Source organism: Melanerpes formicivorus, unplaced genomic scaffold (genome assembly GCF_026170545.1).
Source record: "Melanerpes formicivorus ecotype bairdi unplaced genomic scaffold, bMelFor1.0.p_v2 SCAF_2, whole genome shotgun sequence".
NCBI lineage: Eukaryota > Metazoa > Chordata > Aves > Piciformes > Picidae > Melanerpes > Melanerpes formicivorus.
Genome location: NW_027142354.1, coordinates 9,693,671 through 9,720,126, shown reverse-complemented (window position 1 = coordinate 9,720,126; position 26,456 = coordinate 9,693,671). Strand labels below are relative to the sequence as shown.

The following is a 26,456-nucleotide window of genomic DNA, read 5'->3' as shown; positions in this document are numbered from 1 at the left end:
TGGCCCTTGTATGGGGCCATGAAAGGGTATGATTACATTTCTTAAAGGGGGAAAATAAGTTTTCACCATTTTTTCATCACAGTTCCACCCTTGAAAATATCTGCTAGAGAGATATGAACTGGCATTTTTTCCTTACAAGAATGTCACCAAGTTTAGCTCCTGGTTTATGAAACACTTTGATATTTGTTCTTCACAGCTACACAGTTTTGTTTCAAACAAAGCTGAATTTCACTGAAATATTGGACCATGCCACCTGTTTAGTGGATGGATGCTTACACATTGGAGGCTGGTGTGTTTGGGGCTGTTGTTCAGGGTTTTTTTCTTGCCTTTTTATTTATTTGGTTTGTTTATTTAAAGAGCTATAGCTTTAGAAACCAGTTAATGTTATGTCTTGATCTGAGTCATAATAAATATATAGTGAGAACATATTCCTATGAAAGCTGAAGTTGTTGTCTCTGTCAAGGTTTAAGTGTAGTATGATCTTTGCTTTCCTGAAAATTGAAAACTACTTAAGGAAATGTGCTTCCTTGTCATTTCACAGGTTATTGGAAGAGTTGGTTCAAAAGGAGAGAGAATTTCAAGTCCTCTTGCATCAGGCTATAGAAGAAAAAGACCAAGAGATTAGAAATCTACGGCTGAGGTCACAGCCAATAGGTAAGTGAGAAGAATTTTCAAGGAAGTTTTATACTGGCTACAGATGAAGAGAGTGGCAGCTAAACTTCTGTCCTTTTTATTGAGCCAGTCTCAACAAAGATGCTTTATTGTGCAGCTTCTGGTAGGGGTCACTTTGAAGTATGAATAGATGTTGTGGAAACAAATTACTGATTTTTTTAATCACCATACAAGGAATGGTATGATTTAAATATGTTTGATTGTGGTTATATGGAAGAACACAATGTTCATATCCTACAGAAGAGATACTTCTAAGGAGGATAATCTAGTATGGTCAGGTATGTGTTCTTTGAATTACAGGCTGTTCCAATTGTTACACTGAAAGTTCAAGAAGATCTAATTAGTAAGATGTAAATACAACTCCCAAGCTTACTGAGGAAAGCTGAGTTTCAGCTGTGTCTGCCCTGAAGAAGATGGAAGTGCTAATGTAGTTTGATGTTTCAGTGTAATGTGCTTAAATGAAGTGCTGCTTTTCAAAAGCAGCTGATCCTAGTCTAAGGCATTGCCTGCCTAGCAGTTGTATGAGTTAGGCTGAACAGTTTAATTAAATGGATTAAAAAGTGTTGGTGTAGAAGCAGCTACAGTGAAATTGATGTGCTTTGTACTAGGAAAGTCATTTACTGATGAGGACAGAAAATACATCTATATCAGTGTTCACACTACTTTAACTGTACCCCTGGCCAAGTAAAGTAATAGGTGTAAAATGGTCTATAAACTGTAAGTACATACTTTGGGAATTCACACTCATCTTTCTATATGGGGATACTGGCAGTCTAAGCTTGAAGGGAAAGCACACTGAAGAAAGTGCTTCAGCAGTCCAAAAATCACAAGAGGTTGCTTTGGCAACACAAACCCTGTTCTCAAAAATACTTGTTGCAGATATTCCAGGACTGTCTGTCTGTCATCGTCATTCCACTGGCACAGGGACCGAAGACCCTGATCTCATAAACTGGCTGAATGTTCAAGGAGCTGATGAGGCCACAATAAACAAGGTATCAGTGGTTCTGTTCACTCTGGCACAGCTGCAGTACTTGCTGCAAAAGGATACCCAACCTTTTTAATTTCTTTAGCACATTCTGAGAGAACAATTTTGTTTCAGAATATCAGATAAAGCCAGGAATATGAAGGCCTTCATATTGTCAATAATCCCTATATCAAATCAGGAATAATGGGAATAAGGGAATAGTGTGCTGGTAAATAGATGGTATTGCTTTGGTTTATACATTTTTCAGTGTCTTTACACATTGTAGCAGTTCCTGCAGACTGTACCCTGGATATGGGGTACATTTTCACCCTGAGCTCACTGTGCTGAAATCTCCTGAAGCAGATCAGTCTGCTCTGCAGCAAATTATATAATTTTGGAGGTGTTAAGCATCTCAGAATTTCAGCTGACTTAAACCTGCATATAGTTATCACTCCTACAGATCAGATCAAAGCTTTCTCAAAATTCAAGCACATGAGATTTAGATGTCACTTTTGAAAAGGTAGATCTTGACTGCTGCTTTTAATTTCCTCATGGATGAAACGTGGTATTAATTATGCTCTTGTTTGTGTTCAGTGAAGTCTGTGACTCTGAGATATCAGTGCTAACAGCAGAAATGCCACTTGACAGAAGCTTTGAGTCGCAGTAAAAGCATTACACCTTTCAAGTCGTGCCTGGTATGCCAATGCATGCAGTATAAATATCAGGTAGCTTCACTGTATTTCTAGAAACAGTGTGGATTAATCTGTTACATATACACATTTTGGCCCAAATTTAGGTTTCTTCTAAACTTAGAAGTTCTATTTTTAAGTGCAGATGGTACATAAAGCTTCAAAAGTTAGATTATATTTCTAACAATGTTCATTTAAACTTCTTTTTGTAGTTCTTGGCTGAAGACTATACATTAATGGATGTTCTCTGCTATGTTACACGAGATGATCTGAAATGTCTGCGACTGAGGTAACGCTTCACAGTTAAAGGAACTGTGCTGAGCAGGAGTTGTGTTCTGTTACAAAAGTAAATAGCTGATACTGTCTCTAGTACTGTCTCGTTAGTCCCTGGAATGTGCTGCCCAGGGAGGTGGTGGAGTCACCATCCCTGGGAGGTGTTCAAGAGGGGTTTGGATGTGGCACTTGGTGCCATGGTCTAGTCATGAGGTCTGTGGTGACAGGTTGGACTCGATGATCTTTGAGGCCTCTTCCAACCTTGGTGATACTGTGATAGTATTGGCTTGTGCAGTATCAATACAAAACAAGCAATGCATTCCAGTGTGTCTTGTGTACTGCTGCATTCCTGATAAACAGCTGATAGTGTTTACATTTTAAAATATGCTTTTCTGTTAAAGGAAAGCAGATGGATTTTTTTTTAAGTAAATCTTTTTAAAGTAAAAAAAATATTCAAGTAAACCTTATGCATGGAAATGCTGGATGTCCCAGCAGAGCCTTGCTTTTATTTAATAAAGATTAAGGTAGCAAAACATTCTGTAGTTTATTATCATCATCGAGCTTCAGGAATACTCCTCATGGACTTCAACTAACCCTAGATTTCACTTAGTTATGCCAGGTGTGTGGGTCCCTGCAGAAACAAGTAGAAACAATAGAAGTTATCACATACTATGTGTGTGCCCAGTCATTTAAAAAATAACCTAATTAATTAACAAAACAAAGGAAGACATTAAGAATTTTTCATAATCAACACACTCAGACTGTTGGAAGCTGCTGTGGGTTATGCGGGTCCTTGGGATCCGAAGTCTGAATTCCAGAAAGCAGGCATCTGAAAAATGGAAAGACTGCCCTGTACTGTAATCAGAAAAGGACTCTGCTCTCTGAGTACTGCACGTTGAATTTCACCTTTGATCAGCCATCCCACTGAATTTCATTGGTCAAAACCATAGCAAGAAAATGAGAAGGCACCTCAGTTAGAATGCTTTCAGGCTAGGGAGTATCTTTGTGCCTGAGCATCTTTGTGGTTTTTCTTTACAGAGGAGGAATGCTATGCACACTGTGGAAGGCCATCACTGACTTTCGAGAGAAACACACCTGACACTGAAGTTTTTCTTCACTTCTCTGCAGAGAGGAAAAGATTTTCTTTCGGCACCGAGCAGGTGTGCTGTCAGAAGGACTGTTGCACTTTAATCCAGTATTTGTTTACCAATGCTAAAAACTCTGCAGCTTCCTGACTGCTTTTACTCCTCTAATCCGTAAGGAATCTGTACACAACCTGCAACATTATTATTTTACTTCAAATGTTTTTACATGCAAGTTTTTCAAAAATGAAAACCAGAACCCAAACCATTATAAACTCATGAAATATTGTAGTTCAAAGTATCCAGATGTTAATTTCATGACAAATGATGTAAGATTTCATGTGACTGTACATCACTGGAACAAAACCAAAATGTGACGGGAACTTCAAGTTTTCTTTTTCTTTGTAATGTATCTCAATAACCTGTAGTAGAACTTCATAATTTCAGTAATAGCTACTTTTCTTTTAGTGTGCAAGACCTAAGGGTAATTGTTCTTACCTACTGCCCTACATAGTTTAATGTTTATTTTTGGTAATTTAAGTTCCATGGTGCATCTGTTTTAGAGTTGTTTATGTACTACTGAACTGTACCAGTTGCATACACCTGAACCACAGTAATGTTAGCTTGTTCTAAAGCTATCTCTGACACACACAGTTGAAAATAAAAAGAACCTAAGACTGACTTTTTTCCTATATTTTTGGACTTTGAAAATACTAAAAGTGTAGAACTGAAAAATATTGGAATAAAAAAGAGGAAAAATAAAATCATACCGAGTATCAAGGGAACCTTTCTGACACATGCTAAAGTTACTGTGATTTGAATTTGATAAGCATAGCACTGAGTATTTTCTCTGTTTTCCTGTTCAGTCTGATTCCCACACTGACAATCCAGGGCCAAACAAAATTTCTTCTCTGGGTGCTCTGCTTGACTTGAGAAAGTGATGTCCTGACTCCACATACTGAGTAGTCATTGTGGCCTGTTGGTCTTTTCTGCTTTTGTTTATACACTGTGTCTTTTCTTACATACAATGAAAAAGGATGGTGGCTATTCCCTGTCTGTGCACTCTAGTTATCAGTCCAGCATTCCAGCACTGGGTATCATCAGATTCTTATGGGGAAGCTGCAAAAAAATTCCACTACGAGACTTGTCTGGACAAGGAGCTGCTTTGTTCTTCGTAAGCCTTGGTAATCAGTGAGGAGCTTCTGCCCTTAATTTTTCAGGTCTAGCAAGTATTTTCAAAGAAAAGGAAATAGATTTTTTTCTAAACATAAACGTTGTCCTAACATGTATGTAGTAACTTGTGATTACTAAAACCAAACCATTACATCTAATTTCTGTTACAGCAGAAATCAGTACAATTTCAAGGTACTTTTAAGCACTGGAAAGAACAGTGGTGGAGGCTGACCTGCAAAACATGAAGCAACTAAGAAAAATTGCATGAAAAAGTGACCCTAGAACAACGAACTTCCATTTTTGTGTAACATGATCCTGTATCAGTTCATAACCTCTGTTTTCATGCAGCATGAATAGAACAGAATGTAATTGCATTGCATGCAGCCTGCTCTCTATGACTCAGGGTGCTCAGTAATGCCAGCTATGTGGAAGTGAAGGGAGTGTGATTGAGGAATCAATGTCTCCACAGGACCTAGCCTAGGACCAGCTGGAAATCAATTCTGATAGTTCACTGCTGGCCTCACCAGACTCATCATGGCTTCTGCACAGCTGCTCAGCAATCAATTCTCTTTTCTCGACTTGTTAGATTGTATCAATTCTGATGCATGCACAGACTCTGCTGCGTACATTCAACAGTAGCTGAGAGACCACAAACTGGTGTGAATGTGATTCCGTTAACAGCACAGTTTAGCCATCTCTCTGCTGGAGTGGTGCACAAAAGCTTATGTAATATCCCTACTTCGGATTCCTTCCTATAGCTTTTACCTTGGGCAGAATGTGAAGAAACATTTTTGGACACACTGGTGGGTGCTTACAGGGATTGCAAAATGAGGGATTTCGGATTATGTTGTAAGGATGTATTATGTTTTAGTGATGGATTTTGCCGAGGGCAACCTCTGTCATACAGGGCATCTCGAGCTTGCATAGCCTTTACAGTAAGGACCGCTACATTGACAGCTCTTCACAGAGCCATTTTTGGTTTTGGAAGCCGAATGTTGCAGGCAGTTTAGGCTCTTTAAAAGCAATTGCCGTAACAACGACACTACAGCAGTACCGTTCTTTCCCAAACGACGCGGCATAGCGCCTGGGCTAGTGAGGTGGCTAACACTCTTCCACCTTCCTGGCGAGACACCGGCGGTGAACCGGCCGGCACCCCAAACTCTGTTTCTCTCCGCGCCGGCACCTAACGACCGATGCCAATGCGGTGGGAGCCCCTCAGTGGGAAAACCGCACACCTGAGGACAGCCCGGTACAGGGGCTCTGCGGGGGCTGCCGCGGGCGCCGGCTGCGCGGACTGCTCGCTGCCTGCAGTCCGCCCCCGCCTCGCCGCTTTACCAGCGCCGCTGAAGGCGGCGGGGTTGCGTGCCCGTCAGGGGCGGCCGTTACGGGTCCAGGGCTGTCGGGCCCGCCCTCACCTGCTCCCGGGCAGCGGCTCGCCCGCGGGGGAGGGGGGACGTGGCGCTCTCACCTGCCCGGGGCTGCGGAACTGTGGGGCGGAGCAGCCGCGCTTGGCGAGGAGGAGACATGGCGGAGGCCGCGGGCAGGAGCGGCGGGCACCGGCGTCTTGCAGGTGAGGTTCTGCGGACGTTTGGGGTGTAGGGGAGCGAGCGGCAGGGGTCGGCGGGTGCAGGCGTCCTTACGTACCCGGGCGGCTGCGAGCGGCGGTGAGGAGAGGGACCGCAGCGGGGCCCGGCGGCGGCCTTCTACTGCAACAGGTGCGGGGCCGCCCCGCGGCTGCCCACGGCCGCTGTGCTGTGAGGGGGTTTCTCTCCCTTCCCTCAGGTGTCATCCTCTGTGAACCGCCACCTGCCGACCCGGCCCGGAGCTAGCCGGAGAAGCGGCCCCACGCAGGGGTCCTGCGGCCCGGCCCGGGTAGAGCCGTGCGGTGCCAACGGGGCCGGCGCGTCCGGCCTTTGCCCCGTCTTAACGGCGAGAGCCCTCACGACCCCCCGCCGGCCCCGCGGAGGGGTGCGCGCCGTTGTGGTCGGGGCGCCGCTGCTTGTTTTGAAACCCCTCGCTTTTAGGGCTCGCTGCGCCGTGGGTCGCCTTCACCGCGACGGGGCTGACGCCGGGGTGCCGAGAGGCGCGGGGGAGGCTCGGACCGGCCGGGGGTCAGGGGCTTAGGGTGCTGCGGCCGTCAGGCTCCGGTGCGGGAGCTCAGGGCGTGCGGGACAGTGGGTAGCGGCCAGCCCCTGCAGTTAGGGCGAATTACTGCCGCGTCGCTCTAACGGGGCAGAGGTAAGCCCTAGCGAGGGAGAAGGGATGGATCGGTGGGATTAAGGTACCTGGTAACTGTGCCCAGGTAGTGGTGATCGCCCCTGCGAGCGAGGCCTGGGGCCTGCACCCTGCCCCCACGGTAGGGAGTTCTGCAAGAGCCCCGGGGCTTTGGCTGCGCCTTAAAAGCGTGCAAGCGATGGGCTTCTGCAAGCTCTTGCTTCCTATAGGAAAAGCAGGGAAGTAGGTGCTTTTACATCTTCTTTGAAGAGGGATGTACGCTGCAAGAGCATTTAAAAATGCTTTTATTTTGTCCTAAGGCTGGGGAGGGTGCAGGGAGGAGATTTTGGCTTACGCAAGCGGATCAACCACTGTATCACTGTTGTAGGCGGAGATGCTATTTGCTTTTGCAGGCAATGGAGGGGTTGCATTTCTGGCACATTTCACTGGGATTGCTGCTTGCTGGACTGTGAAGTTTACTTCATCTTTCAGTCACAGAATCTGAGAATGGTAGCAGTTGGAAGGGACATCTGGAGATCATCTAGACGAACCCCCCCTGTTAAAGCAAGTTTACCTAAAGCAGGTAGAACAGGACTACATCCAGATGGGTATTTAATAGCTCTGAAAAGAGACTGCAGAAGTCCTCTCCTTTTCCCCATTTTAATTCCTCCTTCCACAGTACAATTCTGCTTGCCCTTTGCCAGTCCTTCATTTCTCTAACATGAATCCAAGTTTATCTCTGAATCATAGAGTGAGGTTTTTCATCAAAACAACATATGAATAGGCCATATGGCTGTTGGTTAATTGTGTTTCCACAGTATAATATTTTTAATACATACTTTATATAACCTGGGCATGCAGTCACAGGCAACAGCTGTGGGCAGACTTATCCAAAGACTCTCTCTCTATTGAAGTTAGAAGTATCCTACTTGTGCTTAGAAATCCTTTTAACGTATCCCTCCCAGACAGCACTCTGAAGTTCAGCATCAGAAAGAATGTGCTTCAGTTATCCTATGTGTTTCAGAGTTAGCAACTTCATTAGCATCACTTTTCCACACAGCCTGTCATTGTAGTTTTAAAGCCATGTTCTCTACCGTCCATTGTCGATGTGATTTAAAAAACAAAAGAAAGACAAAACCCAACACACACAACAAACTAAACCTGTATTACTAGTGTTTTTTAAGGTAAGAAAACGGCAGACAAGCTGCCAGGCAATAGGTATTTTGCATTTGTATAGTTTTAAAAGTAGGTACTTAGATTTTTTCCTGATTTTGCTTTATAGTTTTGTTGTTGTTACTGCGTTGAACTTTTACTCATTTGGACATATTTGTAAGCAGCAGGTGGATCTGCTTGCATGAGCTGTTGATTGTTTTGAGTTTCAATTGCTTTGTGCTGTCAAAGTTCATTCTAAGCCTCCTCATGTGTGAAATGTCAGTATTAAACTTCGGTGAAGCTGTTTATTGTCTGCTGAGGATCTTATAGGCCTCTGAGTTATCACAGGGGCGGCTTTCCAGGCATTCACAAATAGGAGCACCCTCTTTGCTTGTGAGGGAGCTGCTCCATGGCTGTTTGATCCTTCTGTGAGTGAGCAGATGTGTGTGCTCAGGGAGGGCCATGCGGGTGGCCTTGGCTGTTGTCTGCTCCACAAGCGGAACGCCCGCGTCTGGATCCGGCTGCTCAGGGAGGTCAACCTTCTGTCCTGGTTAGGTGAAATTGCCTACTGGTTGACTCCCGTTTTAAAAACAAAGCAAACTAAGTAAACAGTTTTTTGTGTGTGTATGTGTTTTGTTTTTTCCTCTCCTGTGGTTAGATCACAGCTGATCCTAGGGAAATCTTTAACAGCAGCTCAAGGACTTTGCAGAGAGATGCTAGAAGTGTATCACTTTATTGTTGGGCAGATGGTCTGCTTCATTTAACTTCCTTCAGGTGAATGGCTTAATTACCAGGATGAGGTTTTCTTTTACTCTGCCATTCATAAATGTGTAGATGGCACAATGCACACAGTGCTGAGGGAGTTCACCAACTTACACCAGTTAGAATTTTTTAATCAGTTACTTGAGCATCTTGTAGTACTGAAATGCTTTGTTTTTGTGATTCCTGAGATGAGAGTGGCCTCTTGTGGGGGATACAAAACAAGAAAATCTCCTCCAGCACCTTATTCTGTGGCTGCCTACTCATTGTGTTATGATTTTGATACTCTTCTTGTTAATGTTCTCCTCTAAGTGAGTTTAATACTGTTCAGTTCTTTTTGCAGCAAAGTAAATCAGTGTCTTAAATGATGCCCGTGTTGGGTAGCTTGGTAAAGCCAGACTGAGGTGTTATTTGTAACAGCTGCTGGGGCTTTGCATCTATTGCTTGCTCGTCCTGGTGTTTTGTCCATCTGAGTATAAATCAAGTTTTAGCTCAATGTTTTTGGGATTCGTTTGTTTCCTTTTTACCAACGGCTGCATTAGGGAGGCAATCCCAACGGGACAGAGAACGTATATAAACACTGCCTTGGAACTTAAAGCGATGTCCGGCTGCCCGCGGTGACAGGCGTGCTCTGCGGGACGGGGCTGTGCGGCACTTCCACGCACGGCTTGTCCCCGAGCCCGGCACGGGCGGATCCTGTCCGTCCCGCGGGGAGCCGCCGGCGTTCCCGATTCCGCGCGATGTGCGCCCGTGAGCCCCACGCCGCCTGCGCCCCACGCAGACTGCGCCCCACGCCGCCAGCGCCCGGCCACCGGCACCGGGGCGGGGGGAGTCGGGCCGGCCCTGCCCCGCCCTCCGCTTCGCGTGTGCGGGGCGAGGGTCAGCCCAGCCTCGGCCGTTGCTCTTTGCTCTCGGTGAGCTGGGTGGCGTGACGGTAACGGCGCTTGCCCTGCTGGCCTGCGCGTACAACGGCTGACTGTGAGCGGTGCTGGAGTGCTGAGTTGCCGTCCGCAGTGGTTTGAACCTCAGACCCGTTGTGAATAGTTCCTGGCCTAAAACAGATAAAGTTGAGGATCTGTCATTCTTCTATTGCTACCCCTCTCCGATAAAAACCTATTCAAACTTAGAAATTTCGTGCCACGTCTTACCGTGGCTTAATTGCTCCTAGATGAGTAATTTCCTGAGTCAGTGCTGTAGCTCTAAACACAGTGAGGCTCTAAATTATCAGTAGCTTGAAGAATAGAAATGATACAACTAAATTAAATTTGGAAGTGTGGGCATGAGAGGGTTAACAGCCTTACAGAAGGCGTCGCTCAGCTTTTGAAAGTCACTGGAAGTGCTGTCTCCTGATACCTTTCACTGGTAATGTTTGTGCAAGGCCTACACACACTGGAAAAGTTAGAACAAGTCTTTTTATATGCAAATTGTCTAACCTGAGTCAGGCTTTCTCCACCCACCTACTCCCAGCACTGCTACTGTAAAAAAAGGGGCATGAGGGGGAAGACCACAACAAACACGCCGCTCCAACCCCTTCCCCCCCAACCAACCCCAAAAGAAAACCCAAAATACCACACACACACAAAACCCCAAACCCTTCCCCCACCAAAACCGACAAACAAAACAATCCCAAACAAAAATCCTGAAACCAACTACTGCCACAAAAATAGTCCAGGGTTGAAAAATCAGGGCAGTTGAATGATGCTGGAGCAGCTGGCTTAAGTGCTGCTTCCACCGGAAGAGAGCTTCTACTGATCAAGCTGAAGGAGTATGCATTGCTGTTTTACTTGAGCTTCACTTTGAAAATGGATGTTCCTTTGTATGTGCTGTATCAAACTGTAAATACAGTACATTTCCAGTAATCTGAGATGGCTGCTGTTTCATTTGTATGGTGGCTGGTTTATAGAATAGGATAGAATAGAATAGACCAGGTTGGAAGAGACCTTCAAGATCGTCACATCCAACCTATTATCCAACCCACCTAATCAACTAAACCATGCAACCAAGCACCCTATCAAGTCTCCTCCTAAACACCTCCAATGATGGTGACTCCACCACCTCCCCGGGCAGCCCATTCCAATGGGCAATCACTCTCTCTGTGCAGAATTTCTTCCTAACCTTCAGCCTAAACCTCCCCTGGTGCAGCTTGAGACTGTGTCCTCTTGTTCTGGTACTGCTGGTACAGATAAACAAGTTTAATAGTCTACAGCTGAAAATTATTTGTGATATTAAAGGTAATTAAATAATTGCCCCAATTATGTGGATTCTGTATAATCTTGCACCAAGATATTTTCCTTTCCACTTGAAAAAAATATGCATTAGTCTAGACCCAGAATGTAAGCCATTGCCTTCCGCTGATGTTGCTGTGGTAACTCTTGTTGCATACCCACCTTTCCTCCAGGACACAGATCTCCTGTATGTGACTTGTGTTAAATAAATGCAGTGGCCTGCTAGGAACTGTGACAGAACAGGCTACATGCATATGATATTGTGAGAAGATGCTGCATTTGTTAAACTGTGATGGGTTGAGGCAGACCCCTCCCCACCACGGGCAGAAATAGTGACTCAGACAAACGGACTGCAGAAGTGATGGAAAGTTTAAATGGAAAGCGATGAATGTGTACAGAGAGCCAGAAGCACAGTGACAAAAAAGATCCCAAAGCAGACCCAGAAACATCCCATCCCCACCTGAGGGTACACCCAAGACCCCCAGGGCTCCTTCTTCCCCCCCACTGCTAGGCTAGTCTCAGTTGGCGAGATCTGAGACTGCCCATCCCGCTGTGGCCTTGGGCCTAGCCAGGCCCATGGCTGGGAGACATCTCCCCCAGTTACCGGGTGCTGGAGGGGGGAAGAAAAAGGAAGTGCCAGACCCCACACTGGATCTTAAAGTGGTGCAGAGAATTATGGTATGAAATACCTAATTTCCTGTGTCCACCCCTCTGGGCTGGACTTCTGGACACAGGAAGTAAACACAGCAGAGGGCACCCAGCCCAAACTGCTACATAAACCAAGTCTGTTCCTGAGTATTGATTCTGGATTCATGCTGGTATTTGCTGTTACTAAAATCAATCTTAGCTTTAATTAACCTTTGTAGAAGGTGTGTTTATATCCTGTGTGGCTTTGGAGAAAAATCTTGAAAATATGTATCCTAGGAGATCTGTCAGAGTTCCAGGAAAACTATGCTGAGCTGTCTGTTATGATCAATCATATAAGGGAGATAGGCTGCCTGACTGTTCAAACACATGGAGTTAGCCACCCTAATTTCTGTTGACTTTAATACTCTTCAGACATGTAAGTGATGGCATGATTTATGCTCCAGACTAATAGTCACTGTAAGACTAAATTATGGAGGGATGAAATCAAGCCTCCAATTATTAATAACAATGCAATATATTAAATGTCTCCAAGTATTTCTCATGTCTGTGTCTGATATTTTAGCATGTTGTCCTCCAAAGTTCATGGAATCCAAAAATCCAGATTTCTTGGTCACTTTCTAAGATGGGCTGAAAAGTGGTGTCCCTCAAGAGTCTGCTTTGGGCCCAGTGCAGTTCAATATCTTCATCAATGATATCAACAGCAAGATTGAGTGCACCCTCAGCAGATTTGCAGATGATACTAAGCTGAGTGGTGTGGTTTGTAATACTGAAGGACAAGATGCTATCCAGAGGGACCTGGACAGGCTGGAGAGATGAGCTGAGGAGAATGTGAGGTTCAATAAGGCAAAGTGCAATGTCCTGCACCTAGGTTGGGGCAATGCTCCATATCAGTACAGGCTGGGAGATGACAGAAAGCAGTCCTGCAGAAAATTATTTGGTAGTACAGGTGGATGAAAAGCTGGACATGAGCCAACAATTCACACTTGTAGCCCAGGATAGTCACATCCTGGGCTGCATCAAGTAAAGTGTGGCCAGCAGATCACTCTGCTCTACTCAGGTGAGACCTGACCTGGAGTACCCTGTCCAGCTATGGGGCCCCCAACACAAGAGACATAAACCTGCTGAAGTGGGTCCAGAGGGCCAAAATGATCAGAGGACTGAAGCACCTCTCCTATGAAGACAGGCTGGAAGAATTTGGGCTGTTCAGCCTGGAGAAAAGAAAGCACTAGGAAGACCCTATAGCTACATTTCAGTATCTGAGAGGGACTTACAGGATGGCTGGGGAAGGATTGTTTAAGAAACAGCTTGTAGCAATAGGATGAGTGGCAATGGTTTTAACCTGAAGCAGGGTGGGTTTAGGTTGCGTATAAAGAAGTTCTTTACAATGAGAGCAGTAAAATACTGGAGCAGGTTGCCCAGGAGTGTGGTTGAGGCCCAGTTTCTGGAGACATTCACGGTCAGACTTGATGTGACTCTGGGCAGGCTAATCTGGTTGGAGGTATCCCTGCCGACTGCAGCAGGTTGGACAAGATGACCTTTAAGGGTCTCTTCCAACCCGATACAATCTGTGAATCTGTAAGAAAGGTGTTGGGAAATAAGATGTCAGGAGAGTGCTGAAAATTATCACTGCATGAAGCAGTTCGCAGGATTTCATCCATTGGATACTGTCAGTAATACAGCAATAAAGGAAATTTTAATTGGTCTTGGCATGCTGCCTTTTCATTCAAGTATGTTCAGGTCTGTGTGAAAAAGCTTAGGGCCTTTTCTTTGACGTATGTTAATGTTTCTGTGAAAAAAACTTATCACATACATTAGTGCTCTCAATTTGCAGTGTTTTACAAGTGCTTGGTTCTTTTGACAGCTGTACAAACTAGGTATTTAAAAACTAAGCTCTTTTTACAAGCAGAAGCAATGACAGCACTGTTAGGGTAATTAGCATTGATGACTTCTGTCTTATACTGAATTACCTGCTTCCTGCTGCGCTGTGGAGTCCCCATAGCATGCTGCCTTTCCCCTTATTTAACCGAGCACGGCTGAAGCTTTAGGGTGTCAGATAATGATAGGACATGGGGGAATGGAACAAAATTAGAAATGAGTAGATTCAGATTGGATGTTAGGAAGAAATTCTTCACCACGAAGTTGGTGAGACACTGGAACAGGTTGCCCAGGGAGGTGGTGGAAGCCCCATCTCTGGAGGTTTTTAAGGCCAGGCTGGGTGTGGCTCTGAGCAACCTGCTCTAGTGTGAGGTGCCCCTGCCCATGGCAGAGGGGTTGGAACTAGATGATCCTTGAGGTCCCTTCCAACCCTGACAATTCTGTAATTCTAAGTTGCATGGTATGTTTTACTATAGGACCTGACACCCAGTTGAGTGGTGCAGTTTGGTTGACATGACTGAGGGTAGATTTAGACTAAACATAAGGACAAAATTGTTACAATGAGTGTGGTGAAACACTGGCAGATGTTGCCCAGAGAGGTGGCAAATGCCCCATCCCTATAAGCACTCAGGATCAGGTTGGACAGGGCTCTGATCAACCTATCTGCTGGAAGATGTCCCTGCTCACTGCAGGGGGTTTGGAATAGATGACTTTTAAAAGTGTGCTCTGACCAAGCCATTTTGTGGTCATTCTGTTGTATATAAATAAAAGGTGTTGGCCAAGAATGACCTACTCTGTTTTCATTCATCATGGTACGTGTTGTGCAATTTTGAGTAGTCAGACAATGCAAATCCATTTCATTAGAAAAATGTACCAAGGCTTGCTAATGTACATCTTGGTTGTTTTATTGGTGTGCATGTGTTCAAAGTGTGTTTGGATGATGACACACTTGCTTCCATATTCATGTGGTTTTGGCTCTGATGAGTGAGTTTGAGTCAGAACAAGGCAGAGCTCCCAGCCTTCCCCTTGATTTTCCTATGCAATAGTATGCACATGGATTCGGTTTTAACTGGCAGAAGGGAAAAAAGTTAATGCTTACCTTCTAGTCAGTTCTGAGGAGCTCTTAAGATCCCTTGGTCCAGCATGTGGCACTGTGCATGTCAGAGGGACAGCTGAAGCTTGGAAGAGGTCACCTCCGAGAGAAGCCTTCTGCGTCTGAGCACGTATGTGAAGGGCATGTTCCCTGGTGGAGCTGCTTCCTGCTGCAGGGACTTGTAGGCAGTGTAGCTGCTGGCACAGCTGCCTGCCTGTGATTCACCAGAACCATAGTGGGTAGTGATGACGTGGGGACTGGAGAAACAAGTCTCTCACATCACCTGAAGGATTTGCCATAGCTGCTTTTATGAACCTATGGTTCTGCAGCCAAAAATTACATCATCTTACTCTTACTGTTTGGATCAAAGTAGTATCTAGAATGTACAGACATCACATCTTTGCTACATCTTTGTAGTGCATGTGCTGGGATCCATAAACAGATGGGTAAACCACAGGAGCCAAAGTGGCCAGGATACTTGATAGGAAAATAAAGACCTGGTGTCTGCTTTTTGTTTCCAGGCCTATGATACTTAACATTTGTCATCTCTTAGGAAGATATGTACAATAATTCAGAATTCAATTTATTGGAAAGGGAGATACTGGAGAGCTGGGTGCAGGCAAACCTTGCAAAGTTTAATAAGGACAAGTGTAGGGTCTTGCATCTGGGGGGGAATAACAACATGCACCAGCACAGGTTAGACGCTGCCCTGCTGGAAAGCAGCTCCATGCAGAAAGACCTTGGAGTGCTGGTGAACAGCAAGTTCTCCACGGAACAGCAATGTGCCCTTGTGGCTAAGAGAGCCAATGGGATCCTGGGAAGCATCAAGAAGGGTGTGTCCTGCAGGTGAAGGGAAGTTCTTCTACCTCTCTACTCTGCCCTGGTGAGACTACATCTGGAATACTGTGTCCAGTTTTGGGCTTCCCAGATCAAGAAAGACAGAGACCTGCTGAAGAGAGTCCAACAGAGAGCCACGAGGATGATTAGGGGACTTGGGCATTTCCCCTGCTATGAAGAGAAACTGAGATCCCCCAGGGCTATTTAGTCTTGAGAAGACTGAGAGGGGATCTCATCAATGTGTATAAATATCTGAGGGGTGGGTGTCCAGTGGAAGGGGCCAGGCTCTTTTTGGTGGTACACAGTAATAAGACAAGGAACAGTGGGTTCAAACTTGAACATAGAAGATTTCACTTCAACATGAGGAGAAACTTCTTTACAGTAAGGATGATGGAGCACTGGAACAGGCTGCCCAGGGAGGTTGTGGAGTCTCCTTCTCTGGAGACTTTCAAAACCCACCTGGATGCATTCCTGTGCCACCTACCCTAAGTGATCCTGCTTTGGCAGGGGGGGTTGGACCCGATGATCTCTGGAGGTCCCTTCCAACCTCTGATATACTGTGATACTCTGATACTGAGATATAAATGAGAATAAAGACATGTTTGTTCAAACTCCAGGAGTGCAGGGTGAAAAGAGCTGAACCTGCCCTTTGAAGTTTACTTTTTGAAGAATCTTAACACTCCACTGCTCTCCCCTCTTTCCCTACCACATATATGAGTGTTTGCTTAGAAAGGCTGAACAGTTCTCCTCTTTCTTGATTTGAAGCACCTAATTCAACAGATGAAGAAAGAATAAGTTCATGCAGCTACCATGGTTTTATGGCCTTGACTTTTTAAAGTGAGTTAACTCATTGCTTATTTAAAGCTATTCAGAATGTGTCTGTACTCTCGTCATCAGGATTCCTGGTCAAAAAGATGGTTTACTGATTAATGTCAGGGGCCTGTGATCTGTGATCTTTTCCTCCAAGAAGGTGGAAAGAAGAAATCAACAACTGTATCAGATGTTTAAATAGTGAAGTTTAAAAAAATTACTGTAGTACTGTAAAGATAATTTTGCAGTCCTTTATTTTCATGTACATAAAAGTGAGGCCTTAGATGTATCTTAGAAGAGAGCTTAGCAACTCTGTAATAGACAAGGTTATTCTCTGTCCTTTTTTGACAATAAGAGGTAGAAGGAAGACGAGTATAAGAATAGCAGTGCAAAAATTTGGTGTGCATGATGTTTGAGGGAAGGAAGCAAGTATTTCTGCTGATACAGTGGCTGCTTTTGCTATTCCCAACTTACCTTTTTTTTTGGTTACTGTTTTGGTTTGTTGTTACAAAAAATAAATGAAGAGAGGAACAACTCTCCCTGTCTTTTTGAGGCTGTTTTGCTCTGTCCTAGATTTGCATGGCACTGAAAAGGAGATCTCCAGTCCTTTGATGCTGAGTAAATAGCTGTTTTCTCACACAAGGGTGGGGGAATAAAGGCTCTACTTTCTCAGTTCTTTTGGCCTGGTTTAAAACCTAGTGAGGCAGAATGTAAATGTGAAGAGGTGAACCTTCTGAAGGAAAGCAGAGAGAGATTAAGTATGGAGTTTAGTTGGTGTCCATGTATTCCAACACTGTCCTGTGAGGAGTAGGGAGTTGAGAATCGTAATGGGCCCCACCCAAGATATTCTACAATGGTACAATCTAGCAGTGTCTGTATTAGGTATATCAAACAAGTTCCTAAAAAAACCCTTTTACCATAGATGATTAGTGCTGAAAATGTCCATACAAAATATGACTGTGTGTTTTGATGAGTAGGTAGTTGACATTTTTTGATATACTCTTTTTGCAGAACAGGATGGGAGCTTTTAACTGTACCCTGGTTTTCTTGGTCTCTCTAAGGAAGAAACACTTAGAAACCAGTTCCTTATTGTTTCATGCTAGGAAAACACAACTATAAATGCAAATGCCATATCTGCTGTTGTATGAGATTGTATGGGAAGGAGCATATGTAGAAATAATATATTGATTTGATCTAATTATTAATGTAAAATGCACTTAACTTGAAGGGAAGCTTTCCTTTTGTGTTAAAAGCCCTTAAATCACCATCCAAGAGCAGAAGTAGAACAGTGTCTACCTTGCTTTACAAATTCTGTGACCCAGACTTGTAATAAGTTAGTGGTGTTTGGAGGTTTTTTTGGTTGGTGAGATTGGGTGGTTTTGATAATCTCCAGCTGTTAGCAGTTTCAGGTGAAACAGAAGAACATACTAAGGATTGTGGACAATGCTCCAGAATCACTGAAGCAATACATGTGACTTCTCTTGTTCAGCTTGTGGTTTTCACAATCTAACCTTTTTCTCTCAATTGTTTCAATAGTTGAATAGTTTATGAGTAGCTCTTACTGTGTCCAGTACTGGGCCCTTCAATTTAAGAAGGACATTGAGACACTTGAATGTGTCCAGAGAAGGGCTATGAGGCTGGGGAGAGGCCTCGAGCATAAGCCCTATGAGGAGAGGCTGAGGGAGCTGGAATTGTTCAGCCTGGAGAAGAGGAGGCTCAGGGGAGACCTCATTGCTGTCTGCAACTACCTGAAGGGAGGTTGCACCCAGGAGGACACAGTCTCAAGCTGTGCCAGGGGAAGTTTAGGCTCGAGGTGAGGAGAAAGTTCTTCACAGAGGGAGTTGTTAGCCCTTGGAATGGGCTGCACAGGGAGGTGGTGGAGTCACCATCCCTGGAGGAGTTCAAGAGGGGATTTAACATGGCACTTGGTGCCATGGTTTAGTAGTCATGAGGTCTTGCATGACAGGGGTTGGACTTGATGATCTTCAAGGTATCTTCCAACCTCACTGATTCTATGATTCTATGATGCTAACAGTAAGGTCATACAAAATATTCTAAAAGAAAGAAGTATTTTATAAGAATCAATGGGTTCTTTTGGAAGAATTCTTTTGAAGGTTTTATTCCATTCCATAACTGAGAAAATGAGGATAGAGGTTATAAATTACCGCAAGCTTTGCAGAGCTTAAGTGTCAGAAAGAACAACAGTGGCAAGCAGGCTGCCCTGGCTTGGTACATGGTACATCCATACCTCAAACTTCTGGTGTTGTTGTTGCTTGGTTGGTTGGTGTTGGTTTTGTTAATCCCTTTGGCTGGCGGTGAGGAAGAAGGGTAGCTTAAAGACTGGATGTTGTAATCAATGGGTGGTCATATCTGGGTTTACAATAATGGCAGACATTAGGGGGTTTTGATCTGGAAGAGCTGGTAGGTTGGTGTTTGCTTTTGGTTTGTTTGTTTGTATTTTGGTTTTGTTCTGCATGAGAAGGTATTTTCCAACCTGGTCTGGTCTATTCTATTCTATTCTATTCTATCAACCCCCCAACTTCTTAGTTACTTGCTCTTTGTACATGGTATTCTTCTAAAACAGTATTTTAAATGCTGTTACATTAAGAAAATAGCATGAGGAAGACATTAAATTCCTATAAAATGTAGGTTGTTGAACATACAATGGATATCTCGTGCAGCAGGAGGAATGTCTATATATTGTCATTCAGCAGTGTCTTAGGAGTGCTTCTGTTTGCAGGGCTTTTCATAGGCATGCCCAGTGATAGAAGATGGCTTCTGGTTGGTGTTCTGTCAAATGTTTTTGTATATTTGAAAATATACACAGTCCTGGTTTTCACAGCATGCCAACCTTGTGAAAGATCCAAATTGTCTTCTCTTCACATGGGTTTTCCTTTCTGTGAGTTAGGTAACTTGTGTTGAATGTTGCCTTTTGTCTTCCCACCCCACTGTGAAAAAGAAAAAAGGTTCACCTGAGTAAGTTGGAACTAGATGATCCTTGTGGTCCCTTCCAACCCTGACTGATACTATGATACTATGAAGTTCAGACTGACTGAGTGCTTCACAGGGCAGTGACTGTAGGACATGAGCTTAGGTGCAACTCGTTATACTCTAAATCACAGTAATGAGCTTCATGTAGTGTCTGCATAATATACAGGGACTGAAACAACCCTGTGGGTGAAAGGAGATAGCAAATCTAGTGTTCAGTCATTGAAAAGTCTCAGATTACTCATAGCAGACTGCATGGTGTCTGCTCTGGTGACTGACTTCAACTTGATTTTCATTTCATGGGTGGAGTTGTTAAGCCTTATGTGGTGGGTTGTCCCTGGCTGGATACCAGGTGCCCACCAAAGCTGCTCTGTCACTCCCCTCCTCAGCTGGACAGAGGAGAGAAAATAGAATGAAAGGCCAAGACAAGGACAGGGAGAGATGACTCTTCAGTTGCTGTCCCATGCAAACTGAAGTTGAATGGGGAAAAAATAATAATATATGACCAGTCAAAGTGGAGTAGAATAATAAGAAATAAACCCAAGTGTTAAAAACTCCCTTTCCCTCACTCCTCCCGTCCCAAGATGAACTTCAGTCACACCCCTGTCACTCCCCACTAGCAAAAGCTTGCTGTGGAACCCCAATCCACCTTAATGTTAAAGCAGACACATCAATTAGCACATTGCTATAAACATTTGCACTTCTCAGATCACAATGTAATTATCATAATAGCCTTTATTCAGACTGCTGTTTAAGACTATTGTCTATCAGATAATGTATTGTGCAGGTAATTACACCTGTAGAATGCAGTGGATAAAAGTGGGTGTGTTTAAGCGTAGTGGTTTAACTGATAGTGCATTTGAAAGTGTTGTGAAAAGGAAAACCAAAAAATTATCTCCAGTGCCCTCAAGATACACAGTTGCCCTCATTCTGTCTCTTGAGAGTCTCATTCTGTCAGCAAGAGCTCAGCTGTGATTGTATTCACAGTATGACTAATGGTTAGAGGTGGGGGGAGAAATCACTAGGGGCAGTGTGAACAAATGTTTTATTGTGGGTTTTTGTTGTTGTTATTGTTTGTTATTATTACCTTTTTTTGAAAGACTTTAACAGTCTAACTAGTAAAATTATCCACCACTTTGTTCCCTCCAGCAAATCTTTCTTTCACCTCAGTTTTCATACAGATGCTCCCACATAGCTGAGACAAGGTTGAAATAAGCAAAGCTTTCTTGTTAGCAATACCTCAATCATTTCTTATTCTGCACTAAAGCAAATGAATGGAGGGAGGGGATTTGCCAGTACAAGCTGGTTTTTTGGTACCTTTTAATGCATGTTTAATAGTGTTATTAAGAAGGTTTTTTAAAGAAACTCCCCAAAGTACCTGAAGTTTTATGGTGTCTTCTATGTGGCTAGGATGCCATTTTATTAGAGATTTAGAAACTCCGTATTTCAAGGCCCCTGTGGTTTAAAAATCCTGCTGCATAAGCTGGATGTGTTGCTGATTCTTTTCTCCTGTCAGAATTAATCCCTGCATTAGTAAGTCAACATAAAGGAATAGGCACCAACGCCTTGGTTGCCTGTGTGTCATAGCACTAATCCATCTTCATCAGCCCCTGAAGTATCAAACTTAGTCATCATTATATTTTGCACTCAGCATAAGTCACTCTTGTGGGTGCAGGGGATCTCGCAAGAACGGCATTCTCAGTCTTGTAACTGTTCTCTCTGGCTCCTCAGGTAATGGAGAAATGGAAACACTGAAACAGTTATCACACCTGTAAGCTTGAAAGCTGCTTTAGAAGCCACTCCAGTCAGGTGCATTTTTGTGTGTTTGATACTTCTAATACGTTTTCAAATGGCCGTTTAAGTAGTTAGGCAATTAAAGGTGTTTGGTTGAACATAGTGTTTAAAGGGATAGGAATCCTTTCTTAGTGACTTAAAATAGTGAAACTGAGCAAAGTGATTTAAGATGCAATGTAAGTGTTATCTGTTACTTTTGTTCTGTTGGCAGCAGTCTTGGGCACCTATGAAAAGCTTTCACAGTGCTACCTACCATCCTTTTCTTGTGGCTGTGTATGTGCTGGTGTGTAGTACTTGTGGTAGGCATTAAGTGGATGGGATTTGAGAAATTGAGCTGTTTTTCTTACAGAAAAAAATAGCAGCCCGTATAAACCCCAGAAGGCAAATTGCTGAACTTGAGAAGAGTTTGTGTTAGAACTTCTTTTCTTACAGCTTTTTTTTGTTTGTTTATTTTTTTGTTCACACCCTTTAATGTAAAGTGTATTTAACTGTAGACAAATGTCATGCTGTCCAGCTTCCGTGTATGCCCAGAGAGTCCAAGGTGCAGCCAAGCAGCAAGATGTAGCCAGGAGGAAGTATGTACCAGAAGTACACTGAGGGCTTAGTTCAGAACTGGTGCCCTCTTGCAGAATACTTCTGTTTTGATTGGATATTTAGTGCCTGTGCTTGAGAGAAGGAAGAACAGTTCAGCTGAGTCTTCAGGTGTTGCTGTGTTCTCCATCCACAACTTTTCTGGATGATGAGCCTGAGGTATGTAAGAACAGAGATGTCCTACCAACTGAACATGATCTGTAAAGAGCATAGCAGGCCACTGTGATACTCACCACGTTGACCATCATAAACTCTGACCCTTCTTCCTCAATATTCTTAGGCTTGTCAATGGGTTGGTCATGTGCATCGGTGTATCTTGTATTTTCAATAGGAGACACCTGCAGGCTCGTCGACTTGTACGTGCCATCTTGTGGTGGCTGATCACATTGCATCAGAATTCGTTTCTTTTATAGAAAAAAACATCTGAAGTGGGGGAAAAAAATCCTGTAATTTGAACATTAAAGAGAAGTTCTAGCTTGCAGGTTTTCTTCATCAGCGTTTTCAAATGGTGAGCACACATTGAGCTAGAGAGGTGGAAGTGCATCAAATCAAGATCTCAAAGGAAAAACATCCAGCATGTTGCATAGTATCATTTAGAGACCTGGAAGATTGCAAAACTTGTGAACAAGTGCTCTGTCACAAACAGCTAAAGAAAATCCAGAATGCCAGCGTGTGAGGGAAACCCAACTAATTAAATGCATTTTGTTCCTTTTGCAAAGTGAAGGCTAATGGTTGGGGCTGTAAAACTAATGGTGCGGCACAGAGTATTCACTCCAAACGTCCTTTTATTGTCCTATGTTGTCTGTACAAACTAGAAATCCCGATTTTTTGAGTTTTCACGTGTGGAAAAGAATGTTCCAACACCTGCCTTTAATTGTGGGTGTATGCATTCCTAATGCAAAAGGTATGCACTGCCTAGGAAGGTGATTAAGTTAAGGGATGGGGCCCGGGGGGGGGGGGGAGCACCCCACACATGCATATATGGAAGAAGACTCATCCTTATTGTTTCAGTTTAGATTAGGCTACAATTGCTAAATATGAATAAACAGAACAGCTGGCAAAACGCAGGTTCATGCCTGGAGCCTTCAAGGCTTCTTCTCAGTGCTCATCAGCTTGTGCAAGCACAGCTTCATCCTCCCACCGCCCTGCGAGGAGGAAGGAACAGCCCCTGCCGCCGAGGTGCTTCCAGCTCCCCGCAAGCGTGCGGGAGGGAAACAGCGTTCCTGGGGCCGGCTCGCTGCAGCTGAGGAAACAGGACTCAGACCCTCTTTGATTAGGATGTGTCAGTGTTGTCAGGGCAACTGTTAACAGTGGCGTATCATATTTTGTCCTTGTGCTGCGTGCTGAATATTGTAGTGTGCTGTAGCTGGAAGAGAGTTGCCGAGAGAAAGGTGCTGCAGCAAGGAACCTGGAGCTGTGGGCTACCATCTGACTGAACTGGTTAAGACAGCGACAAGCAGCATCCAAACCAATGTGCCTTTAACTGGGGCTTTTCCTGAAGGTGGGGAAAGACTTCAAGCCTTTTGCTGCCGACTGGATAGTGGCATTTGTCAGCTGTTTGCATACTGCTTATCCATAGGGGATCTATTACAAGTGCTCAAATGAACAGACAGCGCTGCAGCTAGCAGCTAACCAGGGGCTGCAGTTTCCTAGTTGTTGTGGGATTTTTTTAATAAACAAGAGGCAGCAGCAACATGACTGGTTCAATTGCTGCACTCCGACAAGAGAGGCTGAAGAAAAGTGCCAGGCCAAATCCCCCGGGTTTATTCACCATTAACGAAGAGGATGAGCAGCAAAAGAACGGGAATTCCAAAAGACCGAAAGGTACGCGGTGGCTCTGCAGCGCGATAGGGGCTGGGGGGGTGGGGGGAGTATGCTGCACGGGGGGCACAACATTTTATTGGCTTTTCTGTCTGCCGTAGAGAGTCTGGAAGTGACTGGTGCAGTTTGGCAGTGCACATTGGCACCTACAAATGCTCTGTGCCTTATAGGTGTCTGTACTTAAATCCCCTGGATTGTTATGCAATAATCTACTTAGGATCTGAAGAAAAAAAATACTTTTATTAACCCCGTTTTTTCCAGTAGGAGTAAGAGTCCTCTGTCATAAATTAGAGAATTTCTGTGTGTTTTCTTTCTGTGCACATTTGGGATAAATACCTATTAAAAAGGTGGTCATAGGCTTGGGGAATACAGAACACAACACCAGCTCGTTCCAGATGACAGCTTTGCCAAAGACAATGTAAAATCAGCAATACTTCCATCTGTGTGCATAAGGGGCAGTGTGCCTTTGGCAGGGTATAAAAAATATAACACATTGTTAAATTGTACTGATTTTGAGAAGTCTGCCCAAAAAAACCCCAAACCCAACCCAACCAAGACCCCAACAAATTGTAACTACTAAAGAAAATGATCTATGGTGTTTGAGGTAGGTGGGTGGTGGTGGTGGTGAAGGGGTGCTGATGGCCACTGATTTACAACAGAGGTCTGTCAAGCCTGTGTAGCCGCTCTCTATCTTGTATCATGTAATTAGTGTTTTCCACCTGGATCCTAGTGTTTAGATTCTGTTGGTCTGGCAAGGATCCTGCACCTTTGCAACTGTGACTAGAATTTTAAGTCTAATCTTCACAATTACTTTTCTTTTTTTGTGACCAAGTGATTCCATTTGTATGAGCACTGCTTTTTGTGGTCTTCTAGGGGGTGTGTGTGTGGAAATCGTGCCAGATTTAGTTTGTTTACAAAACAGATGTTAGTTTGCAGCCTCAAGACTGTTTCAAATGTCAGATATTACCATTTTACCATGTAACAGGAGAGGCCAGCAAGCATTTAAATAGCAAATTCATAGTATGTATATTTATTAGAGCTGAATCATTTACAGCTAACAGGTTATTTTCTTTTTCATGAAGGAAAAAGGTAGCTTGGTAGCTGTTACAAACAAATCTAGAACTCAAAGTTTCCTTGAGTTTGTAGACTGTATTTTTTTTCCTCAGAATAGTAAACCTGGCAGATTTGGGCATCATGATAAAAATAGATACTGCTGGTCATCGTTAATGTCTCATGGGTTATGGTCTTGTGTACATAGTTACTACCACTTCTGTGTACTTGCAACTGCCTGTATGAAATGGAAATACAAACTCTAGTGTGAGGTTATAGAATTTTCAATGTTTTAAGAAGCATATTACTTTCCTTTATCACTCACTGGATGACTTCCAGTGTCAATAGTCCACAAAGCTCAGAATCAGTAATTACAGTAGTTTTGTTCTGTGTCACTGATAGTTTCCCAGGGTGAAACCTCTCCTGCTGTAACTGAGATTCCATTTTTGATTATTCCTTTTTAAAAATCTTTTTGCTGTGAAGTGTTAAGTAGAGAAAGGTACACAGGAGCACAGACAGCAACTTAAACAAGTGCATGGGATTTCAGTAAGATAAAAAATTGGTGACTTACCTTAAATGCTCCCTGTGAGAAATACCATAGGAGGCTGCACAAAATATTTTGGGAGTATACTCGTTTGTTTTTGTTGTACTAAATACTTAAAATGGCTCCTAATGTTTCTAGAATGCCATTTGCACACTGATGCATGTCATTGTTTACCCCATTGTACATTTGAATGTGTTATCAGTGGTTAGGTAGGTTAGAGCTGGAACGTCTGGTCATGGAGAGTGCAGGGTGGTGCTCCTGCTTGCCAATACTAAGCAAGGTGACTCCAGTGCAGCTCTGAGAGGAAACATAAGATATGGGATAGACCTCTGTAAGACTTCCTTGAGTTTTTAGTCAGTTGCTCTGTTGCTGCTTTGTCTTAGTTCTTTACCTGTCCTCTTTGCTCAGCAAGCACCTGCAGCTGCTGAGAGGTTTGTTTTTTCCTCTTCTATCATGTATAATGTTAGTGCCATCTTCACAGGAGCTGGGCTATTTATCTTCTTCTTCAGCAATTTCTATAATCATGCTGAACATTATTCAGTGATTCAAAATCCAAGAGACCTTCAGTGAATCTAATACTCCAAAGCAATGGATTTAATACTCCAAAGTAATGAACTTTCTCTTTCCTCCATTAATCCCATCACAAGTTTTAAAATAATCATCATTTTGTAGTTCAGATCTTCTCAGAATACTAAGGCTTGGTTAGAGTTTGTATGAGAGTGGGTTTTTGTCATCTGAGAAGCAAATATTTATGTGGATCATGAAGTGACTGATATCTGTGAGATTTTCTGTGTATTAGTTTTCATACCAGCCATTTCTTTGCTTGTCTTTGACTGCCTATATTGTATTATGAGAAGTCTGGTAGGCAATGAGTTTTCTCTGGTAAACAAAGAATGAAATTGTATTTGTCTTCTTTTATTTTAATTTGGATGTATTAAAAACCTGCAGTGATCTTTGCAGCTACATGCTCCTGATTCTTCCTTTCCTGTGATAGCAATTGTACCCACTGCTTTTTCCCCAAATATTTTCATTTCCTTTCCTCCTCCTGTCTTTGGGCTGAGGCCTGCATTGTTGTTAAGGAGTATCACAGTATCACCAAGGTTGGAAGAGACCTCAAAGATCATCAAGTCCACCCTGTCACCACAGACCTCATGACTAGGCCATGGCACCAAGTGCCACGTCCAGTGTCCGCTTGAACACCT

General features: G+C 43.7%; 2 protein-coding genes across 10 annotated transcripts in view; both read left to right on the top strand.

Annotated features, from left to right (window-relative positions):
• MAP3K5 (mitogen-activated protein kinase kinase kinase 5) overlaps positions 1 to 4,361 on the top strand; it is a 140,510-nt gene extending 136,149 nt beyond the window's left edge. For both annotated transcript variants that reach the window (XM_068150195.1, XM_068150186.1), the window contains 4 exons: positions 542 to 654; positions 1,552 to 1,664; positions 2,538 to 2,614; positions 3,637 to 4,361. In XM_068150195.1, coding sequence (XP_068006296.1) covers positions 542 to 654; positions 1,552 to 1,664; positions 2,538 to 2,614; positions 3,637 to 3,697 — 364 coding nt within the window. In that variant the 3' untranslated portion in view covers positions 3,698 to 4,361. The remainder of the gene's footprint in view (positions 1 to 541; positions 655 to 1,551; positions 1,665 to 2,537; positions 2,615 to 3,636) is intronic.
• Positions 4,362 to 6,260: 1,899 nt separating this feature from the next.
• Positions 6,261 to 26,456, top strand: part of MAP7 (microtubule associated protein 7) — a 148,530-nt gene continuing 128,334 nt past the window's right edge. For 5 of the 8 annotated variants that reach the window (XM_068150290.1, XM_068150280.1, XM_068150262.1 and 2 more), the window contains exon 1: positions 23,020 to 23,663. In XM_068150290.1, coding sequence (XP_068006391.1) covers positions 23,534 to 23,663 — 130 coding nt within the window. In that variant the 5' untranslated portion in view covers positions 23,020 to 23,533. Of the gene's footprint in view, positions 6,424 to 23,017; positions 23,664 to 26,456 lie in introns of those variants that run through there. The other 3 variants (XM_068150232.1, XM_068150207.1, XM_068150224.1) reach the window with 3 other exon arrangements.